Consider the following 18,301-nt stretch of genomic DNA (forward strand, 5'->3'; position numbering starts at 1 on the left):
TACATGGGGTGTTCAGTGTTGTAAATGGAAATGGTGAAGAGCTTGTAGATTTATGTGCTGAAAAAGGACTGGTGATTGGGAATACCTGGTTTAAAAAGCGAGATATACATAAGTATACGTATGTAAGTAGGACAGATGGCCAGAGAGTGTTATTGGATTACGTGTTAATTGACAGGCGCGCGAAAGAGGGACTTTTGGATGTTAATGTGCTGAGAGGTGCAATTAGAGGGATGTCTGATCATTATCTTGTGAAGGCTAAGGTGAAGATTTGTATGGGTTTTCAGAAAAGAAGAGTGAATGTTGGGGTGAAGAGGGTGGTGAGAGTAAGTGAGCTTGGGAAGGAGACTTGTGTGAGGAAGTACCAGGAGAGACTGAGTACAGAATGGAAAAAGGTGAGAGCAATGGAAGTAAGGGGAGTGGGGGAGGAATGGGATGTATTTAGGGAATTAGTGATGGATTGCGCAAAAGATGCTTGTGGCATGAGAAGAGTGGGAGGTGGGTTGATTAGAAAGGGTAGTGAGTGGTGGGATGAAGAAGTAAGATTATTAGTGAAAGAGAAGAGAGAGGCATTTGGACGATTTTTGCAGGGAAAAAATGCAATTGAGTGGGAGATGTAAAAAAGAAAGAGACAGGAGGTCAAGAGAAAGGTGCAAGAGGTGAAAAAGAGGGCAAATGAGAGTTGGGGTGAGAGAGTATCATTAAATTTTAGGGAGAATAAAAAGATGTTCTGGAAGGAGGTAAATAAAGTGCGTAAGACAAGGGAGCAAACGGGAACTTCAGTGAAGGGCGCAAATGGGGAGGTGATAACAAGTAGTGGTGATGTGAGAAGGAGATGGAGTGAGTATTTTGAAGGTTTGTTGAATGTGTTTGATGATAGAGTGGCAGATATAGGGTGTTTTGGTCGAGGTGGTGTGCAAAGTGAGAGGTTTAGGGAAAATGATTTGGTAAACAGAGAAGAGGTAGTAAAAGCTGCGCGGAAGATGAAAGCCGGCAAGGCAGCAGGTTTGGATGGTATTGCAGTGGAATTTATTAAAAAAGGGGGTGACTGTATTATTGACTGGTTGGTAAGGTTATTTAATGTATGTATGACTCATGGTGAGGTGCCTGAGGATTGGCGAAATGCGTGCATAGTGCCATTGTAGAAAGGCAAAGGGGATAAGAGTGAGTGCTCAAATTACAGAGGTATAAGTTTGTTGAGTATTCCTGGTAAATTATATGGGAGGGTATTGATTGAGAGGGTGAAGGCATGTACAGAGCATCAGATTGGGGAAGAGCAGTGTGGTTTCAGAAGTGGTAGAGGATGTGTGGATCAGGTGTTTGCTTTGAAGAATGTATGTGAGAAATACTTAGAAAAGCAAATGGATTTGTATGTAGCATTTATGGATCTGGAGAAGGCATATGATAGAGTTGATAGAGATGCTCTGTGGAAGGTATTAAGAATATATGGTGTGGGAGGCAATTTGTTAGAAGCAGTGAAAAGTTTTTTATCGAGGATGTAAGGCATGTGTACGTGTAGGAAGAGAGGAAAGTGATTGGTTCTCAGTGAATGTAGGTTTGCGGCAGGGGTGTGTGATGTCTCCATGGTTGTTTAATTTGTTTATGGATGGGGTTGTTAGGGAGGTGAATGCAAGAGTTTTGGAAAGAGGGGCAAGTGTGAAGTCTGTTGGGGATGATAGAGCTTGGGAAGTGAGTCAGTTGTTGTTCGCTGATGATACAGCGCTGCTGGCTGATTCATGTGAGAAACAGCAGAAGCTGGTGACTGAGTTTGGTAAAGTGTGTGAAAGAAGAAAGTTAAGAGTAAATGTGAATAAGAGCAAGGTTATTAGGTACAGTTGTGTTGAGGGTCAAGTCAATTGGGAGGTAAGTTTGAATGGAGAAAAACTGGAGGAAGTAAAGTGTTTTAGATATCTGGGAGTGGATCTGGCAGCGGATGGAACCATGTAAGCGGAAGTGGATCATAGGGTAGGGGAGGGGGCGAAAATCCTGGGAGCCTTGAAGAATGTGTGGAAGTCGAGAACATTATCTCGGGAAGCAGAAATGGGTATGTTTGAAGGAATAGTGGTTCCAACAATGTTGTATGGTTGCGAGGCGTGGGCTATGGATAGGGTTGTGCGCAGGAGGATGGATGTGCTGGAAATGAGATGTTTGAGGACAATGTGTGGTGTGAGGTGGTTTGATCGAGTAAGTAACGTAAGGGTAAGAGAGATGTGTGGAAATAAAAAGAGCGTGGTTGAGAGAGCAGAAGAGTGTGTTTTGAAATGGTTTGGGCACATGGAGAGAATGAGTGAGGAAAGATTGACCAAGAGGATATATGTGTCGGATTTGGAGGGAACGAGGAGAAGTGGGAGACCAAATTGGAGGTGGAAAGATGGAGTGAAAAAGATTTATTGTGATCGGGGCCTGAACATGCAGGAGGGTGAAAGGAGGGCAAGGAATAGAGTGAATTGGATCGATGTGGTATACCGGGGTTGACGTGCTGTCAGTGGATTGAATCAGTGCATGTGAAGCGTCTGGGGTAAACCATGGAAAGCTGTGTAGGTATGTATATTTGCGTGTGTGGACGTATGTATATACATGTGTATGGGGGTAGGTTGGGCCATTTCTTTCGTCTGTTTGCTTGCGCTACCTCGCAAACGCGGGAGACAGCGACAAAGCAAAAGAAAAAAAAAAAAAAAAAAAATATATATATATATATATATATATATATATATATATATATATATATATATATATATATATATATATATATATATATATATATATATATATATATATATATGTAAAACAGTTTTAAGAAAAATTTTTCTTGGGTAGTTTTATTTCCTAATTGCTTATGCATGAAAGTAAAGAAAAAGGCTCTTATTCCCCTTAGACTTTGTAGCCTAACCTAACCTCAGAGAGCTTGGGGAAGAAGTCTTGAACGTAATTGAAGCCTGGAGACTCTAGAGCTGTGACAAATGTTTTCATGTGGCCAAATTTCATGTGCAGTGGTGGCATCAACACCTTCCGGAGGTCCCTCCAATGTCTCCCACTTGACTCTGTTCATCCCCACAGATAATTTTTGTCCGCTGTGTCCAGTCCCGCGTGTGGTGGTGTGCCGCGATGTCCCTTTTGACCCAAAGATAGCAGGGAAACTTGGTAAAACAGCCTTGGAGACTTCGATGACTTCCCAGCTGTACTTATTATACTTCAAGGCGTCTTGCAAGGTCTTGACACCAAGTGAGCCAGGGAGAGACGAGTGCTTGTTCCTGATATGGAGCAGCACGGCTCTGAGGCTCCTGGATGAGCTGTTAACAAAGAAGCGCCACTCATTAGGGTTACAGGCAATTTCGACTGCCTCGAAGAGACTGGCTACATTGTGGCAGAAGCATAGCCCATCTTGACGGGTGAAGAAGCTAGAATAATCTAGGCGATGCTTCCTCTAATCTGCGATTTGCACACTTTCATCTAACAAATTCCACTGCTTGACCCTAGATGTCAAAAGCTCGGCATCGGACTTTGTGAGACCAAGATCTCTGATCAAATCGTTGAGGTCTTTTTGATTGGGTTAGTATGGGTTTCTCTCTTCAGCTGCAACTGAAATTGTAATCTGAATCTACAACGTTTTTTTTTCCCCTTGTGATTACTATTTGCATTACTGGAAACTTCTAGAAAGTTCTGTTTCAGCTGCTCAGCACTGAATCTATCTGGGAGGTCCTGAGAAATAGGTAAATTTCAAAATGTCATTGTCCTGCTCACAAATACAATGTTTCAAGGGAATGATAACCATTTTTATACTTTTTATACAAATTTAGAAAATAACACATTACCCAGGAAAAAAAAAAAGAAATTGTTACATAGTGTATGAGATGGCTTTGATAAGGGCTTCATTTTCCATGCCGTCTTAGCAAACATAGAAATGAAAATGTTATCATGAGACTCAGATCCACATCAAACAGGGGCAAAACAATGAAAAAATATATCTAAAATGCACGATAACATTTTTCTTGGAAACTAATCAAAATTCTCTGTTGTCTAAATTTGTTTACCAAGGAATCATTAACAGATGTACTGCGTTACAGATGAAAAGCTTTGATATGTTGTTGTTGCATTCTTTCTTGATTTAAAGTCATTATTATGTTCGCATCAAAGCAATTGCAAGTATACGGGAGCAAAGTATTCATTGTGGGGCCAAATTTGTTGGTTAACACCTACTTCAATACACTTTTAGTACAGAAATCTGTACATATTAAAATGACTGATTTAGTGATCATTTGGGTAAACCATTAAAAGTATCATGAATTTTACTTGGTCAATGGGTGTTTTCTTGGGAGAAGTACACTGCTTGGTCGTAATGCATAAGCTTACCTTGTACATATTTTTCAAAGAAAATGAGTAAATCTTGGCGGTGAATATACTCCCTAGCTTTATATAAGATTCCTTGCTTATTTTCTCTTTGTATTATATAATCATTCATCATTCTTTGGTCTTCAACAGGTTAATTGTAAATGAGTATTAAGCTTAGAAAAGATATCATAGGTGCTGAGTGAAGATTGAGACCTAAACATTTGTCCGTTATGCAATTTATCGTTCAGCATTCTGCACTTTCATAACTTTACAAGTCTTTTAAGTATGATAATCCGTTTTAAACGTGTAGCATCATTTGACTACCGGTTCATATCCATCTTTTATATATGATTTACAAATCAGCTCCATAAAGCAACAATAAAATAACTCGCGCTGCAGCCCATTCTTAATCATGAAATTCATATCTCAGGGTTGCAAATCACTTTTAGGAGGAAAGATTCTGAATATCAGGTAAAGATAGTGACACTTACCAATTACTTTATTTTCAGAGGATGAGCGACTACACTTGCTTGAGAAAATGAATATCCTTAGGTGTCATAAGGACATAACATGGTCTTGTTGTCACTGTGGCAAAGCTCCAACACGCAGCATTCTCATAATGTACATGGTTCTGTTCTCACAGTTTTTTCCTTTTTATGTTGAAGGCTCCATTCACGGACAGAAGGCCACATCAAGGATGGGCCTTAAATATAGAGAGAATTATGAAATAGAAAAAAGAAAAGACGCAGGGGAGTATTTTTGGAGATAGTCAAAAATGTCTTAAAATGTGTCAGGCCATAGTTATTGGGAAAGACACGAGAAGATAGGGAGTTTCAGAGCTTCAAAGTGTAGGGAAAGAAATAGTTATCAGAACATCCCCATCCTTAAGTTACCGACTTAATCAGGTGACGCAGCAGCTTGCCGAGTATTATGTGGTCTAGCTAGTAGTGGGAGCACACAAGCAGCCAACTCTCGGGAGCAGAAACCAAAGTAGTACCTATAGAATAGGGAAAGTGAACCAACATTGCTGCGTAGGACTGGAGGATCAAGTTTGGAAGTTAGCTTGGGACAATTTTTAAGTCGGACTGATTTCGACTGAACTTATCAGGTAAGTATACAGAGATAGAACCACCAAGTATGTGACAGCAGTACTCCATACACAGACCAATCAGTCCTTTGTATAAACGGAGTAACTGTTCAGAAGGAAAGAGGTTTCAACATCTAAACAGGACACCCAGATTCTTTGAGGCAGAATTAGCTATTTCTGTAATGTGGAGTTTCCAAGAAAGTGTTGATGTTACAGTATTACTAAGGTGGAATTGCAGAACCGTGAAAGGAGAGACGAGAGTTGTGAGGTTTTGAGAGATAGGTAGAAACTAGGTCGTGGAGGTATAAAACTTAACCAGACTTCGTCTACCCCACTACGATATCCTGTACAAGTCTAAGTATATTGAGGAAGCTGTACCAAGACGAGGTGTAGATCGAGTGAGAGAAGGAGCTGTCTTCAAGACATTTCCTGAAATTCATTCTGTCGTAACAAGGTGCCATATAGGCCTGTTGGCGCAATGTAGTCAAGCTTAATCCCTCTGAAGAGGATAGTCTTTTCCACAAGGCTTTTAGACTGAACTACAATTAGATCACAACATATTCGCATTGTTGAACGACTGATTCATAACATTTTCAATCTTTTCTCTCCTCATTGAGTCAAACCGTTTTCAGGGACGAGAGACATAGTCGCTGGACACCCAAAGAGTATGACGTTCGCAGCAGGGTGCACGAGTATGGTGGGGGCGCCTTCACCGTCTACAACAATACTCTTTTCTTCTCCCATGGCGACGACGGAGCTATTTACCGTCAAAATGGCCCCAGCGCGAAGCCTACGCGCCTCACGAAGACACAGCACAGGAGATACGCCGACGGTGTCTTCAGTCCTCAGGTTACTCCGCATTTACGTTACTAAAGACTATATCAATGTGATTACAAGTTGTGGATGTTTGGTATAATAATGAAACAAAAATCGCCCAAACAGCCAACAAGAGTTGCATTTTCTGAGTATGTAGTAAACTTCGTTCCGTCCATTCTTATATAATAGATATAAAAACTTCCGTCTTGAGGGGCTGAATTTTTCATTTGTGCCGCTTTATTCCAGTATTTTTGGCTACTTTGAACTTCAAGACTTGCGCTTCCCTACCCAAGTAAACTGCATGTTTAAATGTATTAGATTTATCATTTGATTATGTATGACCTTCGAATTTGATATGTTGTCAACCAAAGGTCTTTGTAGATCACACGTGATTGAGCCCGCTGAACTCACTATTGGTCTTGCTGGATAGTTTGGCTTATGTTTTGATAAGTCTGTACGTATATTGCAATGAATGGGACAATAAGAAATCTTTTGATGAGTAAATCATTATCTATCAACAACTACAGTTGTTTCTTAAAGTAAAAGATAACAGTATCGTAAATTTCCACCTTCGAAATACTCACTCCATCTCCTCTCTTCTTCACTACTTGTTATTACCTCCCCATTTCCCCCTTCACCGATGTTCCCATTTGTTCTCTTGTCTTACGCACGTTATTTACATCCTTCCAAAACATCTTTCTATTTTCCCTAAAATTTAATGATACTCTCGCGCCAACTCTCATTTGCCCTCTATTTCACCTACTACACCTTTTTCTTGACCTCCTGCCGCTTTCTTTTATACATCTCCCAGTCATTTGCACTTCTTCCCTGCAAAAATCGTTCAAACGCCTCTCTCTTCTCTTTCACTAACAGCCTACTTCTTCATCCCACCACTTACTACCCTTTCTAATCTGTCCACCTCTCACCTTTCTCATGCCACATGCATCTTTTGTGCAAACTATCACTGTTTCCCTAAATGCATCCCATTCCTACCTGCACTCCCCATTTGCTGTCACCTTTTGCCATTCTGCACTCGGAAACAGGAGGAGTCAAGCGTGGAGTGCTCATCCTCATCGGAAGCTCAGATTGGGGTGTCTAAATGCGTGTGGATGTAAACGAGAACAAAGGACTGGTAGGTGGTATGCTTGAGGAGAGGAACGCCATGTTTTGGCTCTGAGTGAAACGAAGCTCAAGGATGAAGGGAAACAGTGGTGTGGGAATGTCTTGGGAGTAAGGTCAGGGGTTGGTCAGAGGACAAGAACAGAGGAAGGAGTAGCACTACTCTTGAAGCAGAAGTTGTGGGAGTATGTGATAGAGTATAAGAAAGTAAATTCCAGATTGATTTGGTTAAAACTGAAAGTGGATGGAGAGAGATGATTGATGATTGGTGCCTATGCACCTGGTCATGGGAAGAAAGATCATGAGAGGCAAGTGTTTTGGGAGCAGCTGAGTTAGTAGCTCTGTGTGTTAGTAGTGTGTTAGTAGCTCTGATGCACGGGATCGGGTTGTACTGATGGGTGATTTCGGTGCAAAGGTGAGTAATGTGGTAGTTGAGGGCATAATTGGTGTGCATGGGGTGCTCAGTGTTTTAAATGGAAATGGTGAAGAGCTTGAAGAGCTTGTGGATTTCTGTGCTGAAAAAGGACTAATGATTGGGACTACTTGGTTTAAAAAGAGAGATATACATAAGTATACGTTGTGAGTAGGAAAGATGGCTAGAGGTCGTTATCGCATTACGTGTTAATTGATAGGCGTGTAAAAGAGAGAATTTTGGATGTTAACATGCTGAGGGGGGTAGCTGGAGGGATTTCTGATCACTGTCTTGTGGAGACGAGGGTGAAGGTTTGTAGAGATTTTCTGAAAAGAAGACGGAATGTTTGGGAGGAAAGAGCGGTGAGAGTAAGTGAGCTAGGAAAGGAGATTTGTGTGAGGAAGTACCAGGAGAGATTGAGTGCAGAATGGCGAATGATGACAAATGACGTAAGGAGAGTGGAGGAGAAATGGAATATATTTAGGGAAGCAGTGATGTTTTGCGCAAAAGAAGCATGGGGCATGAGAAAGGTGGGAGGTGGGCAGGATAGAAAGGGTAGTGAGTGGTGGTATGAAGAAGTAAGATTGTTAGTGAAAGGAAAGAGAGAGGCGTTTGGAAGATTTTTGCAGGAAAGTAGTGCAAATAACTAGATGTATAAAAGAAAGCGGCAGGGGGTAAGAGAAAGGTGCAAGAGGTGAAAAAGAGGTCAAATGAGAGTTGGAGTGGAAGAGTACCATTAAATTTTAGAGAGAATAAAATGATTTTCTGGAAGGAGGTAAATAAGCGCGTAAGACTAGAGAAGAAAAGGGAACATCTGTGAAGGGGCCAAATGGGGAGGTAATAACAAGTAGTGATGAAGTGAGAAAGAGATGATGTGAGTATTTTGAAGGTTTGTTGAATGTGTTTGATGATAGATGATAGATGATAAATGATAGATGATAGATGATAGGGTGTTTTGGTCGGGATGGTGTGCGAAGTGTGAGGGTTTGGGGGAATGGTTTGGTAACCAGAGAAGAGGTAGTGAAAGCATTGCAGAAGATGAAAGCCGGCCAGGCAAAGGGTTTGGATGGTATTGCAGTGAAATTTATTTAAAAAAGGCGGTGACTGTGTTGTTGGTTGGTTGGTAAGGGTATTCAGTGTATGTATGGATCATGGTGAAGTGCCTGAGGATTGGCGGAATGCATGCATAGTAGTTCCATTGTACAAAGGCAAAGGGGATAAACGTGAGTGTTCAAATTACAGAGGCATAAGTTTGTTGAGGGTTCTGGGAAATTATATAGGAGGGTATTGATTGAGAGGGTAAATGCATGTATAGTGCATCACATGGGGAAAGAGCAGTGTGGTTTCAGAAGTGGTGGAGGATGTGTGGAGTAGGTGTTTCCCTCGAAGAATATATATGAGAAATAGAAAGACAGATGGATTTGTATGTTATATTTATTGATCTGGAGAATGCGTATGATAGGGTTGATAGAGATGCTTTGTGGAAGGTTTTAAGAGTATATGAAAGGCATATGTAGGAGTAGGAAGAGAGGAAAATAGTTCCCAGTGAATGTTAGTTTGCGGCAGGGGTGCGTAATGTCTCCATGGTTGTTTATTTTGTTTATGGATGGGGTGGTTATGTCATTTGTGAATGCAAGAGTTTTGGAGGGAAGGTCAAGTATGCAGTCTGTTGTGGATGAGATGGCTTAGGAAGTGTCAGTTGTTGTTCGCTGTTGATACAGAGTTGATGGCTGACTCAGGTGTGAAACTGCAGAAGTTGGTGACTGATTTGGTAAAGTGTGTGAAAAAAGAAAGTTGAGAGTAAATGTGAATAAGAGCAAGTTTATTGGGGTCATTAGGGTTGAGGGACAAGTTACTTGGGAGGTAAGTTTGAATAGAGAAAAACCTGGTGGAAGTGAAACGTTTTAGATATTTGGGAGTGGAAGTGAGTCACAAGGTGGGTGAGGGGGCGAATTATCTGGGAACGTTGAAGAATGTGTGGAACGCGACAACGTTATCTCGCAGAGCAAAAATGGGTATTTTTGAAGGAATAGTGGTTCCAACAATGTTATATGGTTGCAAGACATGGGCTATAGATAGGGTTGTGCGGAGGAGGGTTGATGTGTATGAAATGAAATGTTCAAGGACAATACGTGATGTGAGGTGGTCTGATCGAGTAAATAATGAAAGGGTAAGAGGGATGTGTGTTGATAGAAAGATTGTAGTGGAGAGAGCAGAAAGGGGTGTGTTGAAATTGTTTGGACACTTGGAGGAATGAGTGAGGAAAGATTGACAAAGAGGATATATGTGTCAGAGGTGGAGGGAAGAAGGTGCAGCTGAAGACCAAATTGGAGGTGGACGGATGGAGTGAAAAAGATTTTGAGTGATCAGGGCCTGAACGTAGATGAGGGTTCGAGGCGTGCAAGAAATAGATTGAATTGGAACGATGTGGTATGCTGGAGTCGATATACTGTCAGTGGATTGAACCAATGCATGTGAAGCGTTTGGGGTAAACCATGGAAAGGTGTCTGGGGCATGGAAAGGGAGCTGTGGTTTTGGTTTATTGCACATGTGAGCTAGAGACTGAGTGTGAACGAAAGTTGCCTTTTTCGTCTGTTCCTGCCGCTACCTGGCTGGAAGGGGGAGGGGGGGGGGGTGAATGCTGTCATGTTTGGCGGGGTGGTGACGAGAATGGATGAAGGTGGCAAGTTTGTGTTTGGACATGTGCTACTCCTTCCTTAGCTCTTGTCCTCTCACCAGCTCCTGACTTTACTTCCAACACTTTCCCAAACCACTCTTCTCCTTTACCCAAGAGCTTCGTTTCACTCAGCCAGAACATTCTGGTTTCTTTCCTCAAACATACTACCTATCTCTCTTTTCTTCTCATTTTGGTTACATCGACACACATTCAGACATCCCAATATGAGCCTTCGAGGGGGGATGAGCGCTCCCCGCTTGACTCCTTTTGTTTCCCTTTTTAGAAATTTAGATACATGGTGAGTGAGGGTGGAAGAGATTCCAGGCCCCCGCTCTTGCCCCCTTTAGTCGCCTTACACGACACGTGGGGAATACGTGGGAAGTATTCTTTCTCGCGATATTTATTTGTATCTAGTATACTTGATCGCCGTTTCCTGCGTAAGTGAGGTAGTGCTAGGAATCACGCGGGGAGTGCTCAGATTAGGGTATCTAAATGTGTGTGGATGTAACTAAGATAAGAAAAAAGGAGAGATAGGTAGTATGTTTGAGGAAAGGAACCTGGATATTTTGGCTCTGAGTGAAACGAAGCGCAATGGTAAAGGGGAAGAGAGGTGTGGGAATGTTTTGGGAGTAAAGTCAGGGGTTGGTGAGAGGACAAGAGCAAGGGAAGGAGTAACACTACTTCTGAAAGAGAAGTGGTCGGCGTATGTGATAAAGTGTGGGAAACTTTTCTCTATATTGATAAGGGTAAAACTGAAAGTGGATGGAGAGATATGGGTGATTATTGGTGCATATGCACCTGGGAATGGGAAGAAAGATCATGAGAGGCAAGTGTTTTGGGAGCAGCTGAGTGAGTGTGATAGTAATTTTGATGTTATAGTGATGGGTGATTTGAATGCAAAGATGAGTAATGTGGCAGTTGAGGGAATAATTGGTGTACATAGGGTGTTCAGTGTTGTAAATGGAAATGGTGAAGATCTTGTAAATTTATGTGCTGAAAAAGGACTGGTGATTGGGGATACCTGGTTTAAAAAGAGAGATATACATAAGTATACGTAAGTAAATAGGAGAGATGGCCAGAGAGCGTTATTGGATTACGTGTTAATTGACAGGCGCGAGAAAGAGAGACTTTTGGATGTTAATGTGCTGAGAGGTGCAACTGGAGGCATGTCTGATCATTATCTTGTGGAGGCGAAGGTGAAGATTTGTAATGGTTTCAGAAAAGAAGAGAGAATCTTGGCGTGAGGAGAGTGGTGAGAGTAAGTGAGCTTGGGAAGGAGACTTGTGTGAGGGAGTACCAGGAGAGACTGAGTGCAGAATGGAAAAAGGTGAGTGCTAAGGACGTAAGGGGAGTGGAGGAGTACTGGGATGTATTTAGAGAAGCAGTGGTGGCTTGCACAAAAGATGCTTGTGGCATGAGAAGCGTGGGAGGTGGGCCGATTAGAAAGGGTAGTGAGTGGTGGGATGAAGAAGAAATATCATTAGTGACAGAGAAGAGAGAGGCATTTGGACGATTTTAGTAGGGAAATAGTGCAAATGACTGGGAGATGTATAAAAGAAAGAAGCAGGTCAAGAGAAAGGTGCAAGAGGTGAAAAAGAGGCCAAATGAAAGTTGGGGTGACAGAGTATCATTAAATTTTGGGGAGGATAAAAAGATGTTTTGGACGGAGGTAAATAAAGTGCGTAAGACAAGGGAACAAATGGGAACATCGGTGAAGAGGGCTAATGGGGAGGTGATAACAAGCAATGGCAATGTGAGGAGATGGAGTGAATATTTTGAAGGTTTGTTGAATGTGTTTGATGATAGAGTGGGATATATAGGGTATTTTGGTCGAGATGGTGAGAGAAGTGAGAGGATTAGGGAGAATGATTTGGTAAACAGAGAAGAGGTAATAAAAGATTTCCGGAAGATGAAAGGCAGCAAGGCAGCGGTTTTGGATGGTATTGCAGTGGAATTTATTAGAAATGTGCGTGACTGTGTTGTTGACTGCTTAGTAAGGATGTTCAATATGTGTATGAATCATGGTGAGGTGCCTGAGGATTGGCGGAATGCATGCATAATGCCATTGTGCAAAGGCAAAGAGGATAAAGGTGACTGCTCAAATTACAGAGGTATAAGTTTGTTGAGTATTCCTGGTAGATTATATGGGAGGGTATTGATTGAGAGGGTGAAGGCAGGTACAGAGCATTAGATTGATGAAGAGCAGTGTGGTTTCAGAAGTGATAGAGGATGTGTGGATCAGGCGTTATCTTTGAAGAATGTATCTAAGAAATACTTAGAAAAACAAATGGATTTATATATAACATTTATGGATCTGGAGAAGGCATATGATAGAGTTAATAGAGATGTTCTGTGGAAGGTATTAAGAATATATGGTGTGGGAGGCAAGTTGTTAGAAGCAGTGAAATGTTTTTATCGAGGATGTAAGGCATGTGCACGAGTAGTAAGAGGGGAAAGTGATTGGTTCTCAGTGAATGTCGTTTCACGGCAGGGATTTGTGATGTTTCCATGGTTGTTTATTTCATTTATGGTTGGGATGGGTAGGGAGGAGAATGCACGAGTTTTGGAGAGAGGGGGAAGTATGCAGTCTGTTGTGGATGAGAAAACTTGGGAAGTGAGTCAGTTGTTCGCTGATGATACAGCGCAGGTTGCTGATTCAGGTAAGAAACTGCAGAAGCTGGTGACTGAGTTTAGTAAAGTGTGTGAAAGAAGAAAGCTGAGAGTAAATGTGAATAAGAGCAAGGTTATTAGGTACACTAGGATTGAGGGACAAGTCAACTGAGAGGTAAGTTTGAATAGAGAAAAATTGGAGGAAGTGAAGTGTTTTAGATATCTGGGAGTGGATTTGGCAGCGGATGGAATCATGGGAGCGGAAGTGAGTCACATGGTGGGGGAGGGGGCGAAAGTTCAGGGAGCGTTGAACATGTGTGGAAGGCGAGAACATTATCTCGGAAAGCTAATCTTTCCTCGCTCACTCTCTCCATGCGAACAAACCATTTCAAAACACCCTCTTCTGCTCTCTCAACCACGCTCTTCTTATTTCCACACATCTCTCTTACCCTTACATTACTTACTCGATCAAACCACCTCACACCACATATTGTCCTCAAACATCTCATTGCCAGCACATCCACCCTCCTCCGCACTACTCTATATATAGCCAACGCCTTGCAACCATATGACATTGTTGGATCCACTATTCCTTCAATCATACCCAATACTGCTTTCCGAGATAATGTTCTCGACTTCCACACATTCTTCAACGCTCCTGGAACTTTTGACCCCTCCCCCACCCTGTGACTAACTTCCCCTTCCATGGTTACATCCGCTGCCAAATCCACTCCCAGATATCTAAAACACTTCACTTACTCCAGTGTTTCTCCATTCAAACTTACCTCCCAATTGACTTGTCCCTAAGCCCTACTGTACCTAATAACCTTGCTCTTATTCACGTTTACTCTCAGGTTTCTTCTTTCACACACTTTACTAAGCTCAGTCACCAGCTTCTGCAGTTTCTCACATGAATCAGCCAAGAGCACTGTATCATCAGCGAATCAAAACTGACTCGCTTCCAAGCCCTGCCATATACAACAGACTGCATACTTGCCCTTCTCCAAAACTCTTGCATTTACCTCACTAACAACCCCATCCATAAACAAATTAAACAACCATGGAGACATCACGCACCTCTGCCGCAAACCTACATTCACTGAGAACAAATCATTTTCCTCTCTTCCTACTCGTACACATGCCTTACATCCTCGATAAAAACTTTTCACTACTTCTAACAACTTGCCTCCCACACCATATATTCTTAACACATTCCACAGAGCATCTCTATCAAATCTGTCATATGTCTTCTCCAGATCCACAAATGCTATATACAAATCCATTTGCTTTTCTAAGTATTTCTCACATACATCCTTCAAAGCAAGCACCTGATCCACACATTCTTTACCACTTTTGAAACCACACTGCTCTTCCTCAATCTGATGCTCCGTACATGCCTTCACCCTCTCTATCAATACCCTACCACATAATTTCCCAGGAATACTCAACAAACTTATACCTCTGTAATTTGAGCAATCACCTTTATTCCTTCTGCCTTTATACATTGGCACTATGCATGCAATCCGCCAATCCTCAGGCACCTTACCATGAGTCATACATACATTAGATATCCTTACCATCCAGTCAATAACACAGTCACCCCCTTTTTAAATAAATTCCACTGCAATACCATCCAAACCCGCTGCCTTGCCAGCTTTCATCTTCTGCAAAGCTTTTACTACCTCTTCTTTGTTTACCAAATCATTCTCCCCAACCCTCTAACTTAGCACACTACTTCGACCGAAACACCTTATATCTGCCACTCTATCATCTAACACATTCAACAAGCCTTCAAAATACTCACTCCATTTCCTATCATCACCACTACTTGTTATCACCTCCCCGTTAGACCCCTTCACCGATGATCCCATTTGTTCTCCTGTCTTACGCACATTATTTACCTCCTTCCAAAACATCTTTTTATTCTCCCTAAAATTTAATGATACTCTCTCACCCCAACTGTTTTCTGTCCTCTTTTTCACCTATTGCACCTTTCTCTTGACTTCCTGCCTCTTTCTTTTATACATCTCCAAGTCATTTGCACTGTTTCTCTGCAAAACTGGTACAAATGCCTCTTCTCTTTCACTGATAATCTTACTTCTTCATCCCACCACTCATTACCCTTTCTAATCTGCCCATCTTCCACGCTTCTCATGCGACAAGCATCTCTTGCGCAAGCCATCACTGCTTCCCTAAATATATCCCATTCCTCCCCCACTCCCCTTATATCCATTGCACTCACCTTTTTCCATTCTGCACTCAGTCGCTCCCGGTACTTCCACACACAAGTCTCCATCTCAAGCTCACTTACTCTCACCACTCTCATCACCCCAACATTCTCTCTTCTTTTCTGAAAATCTCTACAAATCTTCATCTTCGCCTCCACAAGATAATGATCAGACATCCCTCCAGTTGCACCTCTCAGCACATTAACATCTAAAAGTCTCTTTTTCGCGCGCCTATCAATTAACACGTAATCCGGCAACGCTGTCTGGCCATCTCTCCCACTTCCATACGTATACTTATGTATATATCTCTTTTTAAGCCAGGAATTCCCAATCACCAGTCCTTTTTCTGAACACAAATCTACAAGCTCTTCATCATTTCCTTTTATAACACTGAACACTCCATGTACACAAATCATTCCCTCAACTGCCACATTACTGACCTTTGCACTCAAATCACCCATCACTATAACCCGGTCTCGTGCATCAAAGCTACTAACACACTCACTCAGCTGCTCCAAAACACTTGCCTCTCACCATCTTTCTTCTCATGCCCAGGTGCATATGCACCAATAATCAACCATCTCTCTCCATCCACTTTCAGTTTTACCCATATCAATCTGGAGTACATGGGGTGTTCAATGTTGTAAATGGAAATGGTGAGAAGTACTGTAGATTTATGTACCGAAAAAGGACTGGTTATTAGGAATACCTGGTTTAAAAAGAGAGATATACATAAGTATACGTATGTTACTACGAGAGATGGCCAGAGAGCGTTATTGGATAACGTGTTAATTGATAGGTGCGCGAAAGAGAGACTTTTGGATGTTAATGTGCTGAGAGGTGCAACTGGAGGGATGTCTGATCATTATCTTGTGGAGGCGAAAGGGAATATTTGTAAAGGTTTTCAGAAAAGAAGAGAGAATGTTGGGGTGAAGGGAGTGGTGAGAGTAAGTGAGCTTGGGAAGGAGACTTGTGTGAGGAAGTACCAGGAGAGAATGAGTACAAAATGGAAAAAGATGAGAACAAAGGACGGAAGGGTAGTGGGGGAGGAATGGGATGTATTTAGGGAAGCAGTGATGGCTTGCGCAAAAGATGCGTGTGGCATGAGAAGCGTGGGAGGTGGGCAGATTAGAAAGGGTAGTGAGTGGTGGGCTGAAGAAGTAAGATTATTAGTGAAAGAGAAGAGAGAGGCATTTGGACGATTATTACAGGGAAATAATGCAAATGACTGGGAGATGTACAAAAGAAAGAGGCAGAAGGTCAAGAGAAAGGTGCAAGCGGTGAAAAAGAGGGCGAATGAGAGTTAGGGTGAGAGAGTCATTAAATTTTAGGGAGAATAAAAAGATGTTTTGGAAGGAAGTAAATAAAGTGCGTAAGACAAGGGAACAAATAGGAACTTCAGTGAAGGGGGCTAATGGGGAGGTGATAACAAGTAGTGGTGATGTCAGAGGGAGATGAAGTGAGTATTTTGAAGGTTTGTTGAATGAGTTTGATGATAGAGTGGCAGATATAGGGTGTTTTGGTCGAGATGGTGTGCAAAGTGAGAGGGTTAGGGAAAATGATTTGGTAAACAGAGAAGTCATAGTAAAATCTTTGCAGCGGATGAAAGCCGGCCAGGCAGCGGGTTTGGATGGTATTGCAGAGGAATCTATTAAAAAGGAGGTGACTCTTGTTGACTGGTTGGTAAGGTTATTTAATATATATATGACTCATGGTGACGTGCCCGAGGATTGGCGAAAAGCTTGCATAGTGCCATTGTACAAAAGCAAAGGGGATAAAAGTGAGTGCTCAGACTACAGAGGTATACGTCGTTGAGTATTCCTGGGAAATTTCATGGGAGAGTATTGATTGAGAGGGTGAAGGCATGTACAGAGCATCAGATTGGGGAAGAGCAGTATGGCTTCAGGAGTGGTAGAGGTTGTGTGGATCAGGTGTTTGCTTTGAAGAATATATGTGAGAAATACTTAGAAAAGCAAATGGATTTGCATATAGCATTTATGGGTCTGGAGAAGGCATATGATAGAGTTGATAGAGACGCTCTGTGGAAGGTATTGAGAATATATGGTGTGGGAGGCTAGTCGTTAGAAGCAGTGAAAGGTAAAATTTTATCGAGGATGTAAGGTATATATACGTGTAGGAAGAGAGGAAAGTGATTGGTTCTCAGTGAATGTAGGTTTGCGGCAGGGGTGTGTGATGTCTCCAGGGTTGTTTAATTTGTTTATGGATGGGGTTGTTAGGGAGGTGAATGCAAGAGTTTTGGAAAGAGGGGCAAGTATGCAGTCTGTTGGGGATAAGAGAGCTTGGGAAGTGAGTCAGTTGTTGTTCGCTGATGATACAGCGCTGGTGGCTGGTTCATATGGGAAAATGCGGAGGCTGGTGGCTGAGTTTGGTGAAGTGTGTGAAAGAAGAAAGTTAAGAGTAAATGTGAATAAGAAAAAGGTTATTAGGTACAGTAGGGTTGAGGGTCAAGTCAATTGGGAGGGAAGTTTGAATGGAGAAAAACCGGAGGAAGTAAAGTGTTTTAGATATATGGGAGTGGATCTGGCAGCGGATGGAACCATGGAAGCGGGAGTGAATCATAGGGTGGGGGAGGGGGCGAAAATCCTGAGAGCCTTGAAGAATGTGTGGAAGTAGAGAACATTATCTCGTAAAGCAAAAATGGGTATGTTTAAAGGAATAGTGGTTCCAACAATGTTGTATGGTTGCGAGGCGTGGGCTATGGATAGAGTTGTGCACAGGAGGGTGGATGTGCTGGAAATGAGATTTTTGAGGACAATATGTGGTGTGAGGTGGTTTGATCGAGTAAGTAATGTAAGGGTAAGAGAGATGTGTGGAAATCAGAAGAACGTGGTTGAGAGAGCAGAAGAGGATGTTTTGAAATGGTTTGGGCACATGGAGAGAATGAGTGAGGAAAGATTGACCAAGAGGATATATGTGTCGGAGGTGGAGGGAACGAGGAGAAGTGGGAGACCAAATTGGAGGTGGAAAGATGGAGTGAAAATGATTTTGAGTGATCGGGGTCTGAA

At 42.1% G+C, this 18,301-nt stretch overlaps 1 protein-coding gene across 1 annotated transcript in view; it reads left to right on the plus strand.

The window, feature by feature from the left end:
• LOC139757506 (uncharacterized) overlaps window positions 1-18,301 on the plus strand; it is a 299,349-nt gene that overhangs the window by 113,503 nt on the left and 167,545 nt on the right. Inside the window, exons 5-6 of the mRNA XM_071678019.1 lie at window positions 3,123-3,138; window positions 6,061-6,262. Coding sequence (XP_071534120.1) covers window positions 3,123-3,138; window positions 6,061-6,262 — 218 coding nt within the window. The remainder of the gene's footprint in view (window positions 1-3,122; window positions 3,139-6,060; window positions 6,263-18,301) is intronic.

Source organism: Panulirus ornatus, chromosome 27 (assembly GCF_036320965.1).
Source record: "Panulirus ornatus isolate Po-2019 chromosome 27, ASM3632096v1, whole genome shotgun sequence".
Lineage (NCBI taxonomy): Eukaryota > Metazoa > Arthropoda > Malacostraca > Decapoda > Palinuridae > Panulirus > Panulirus ornatus.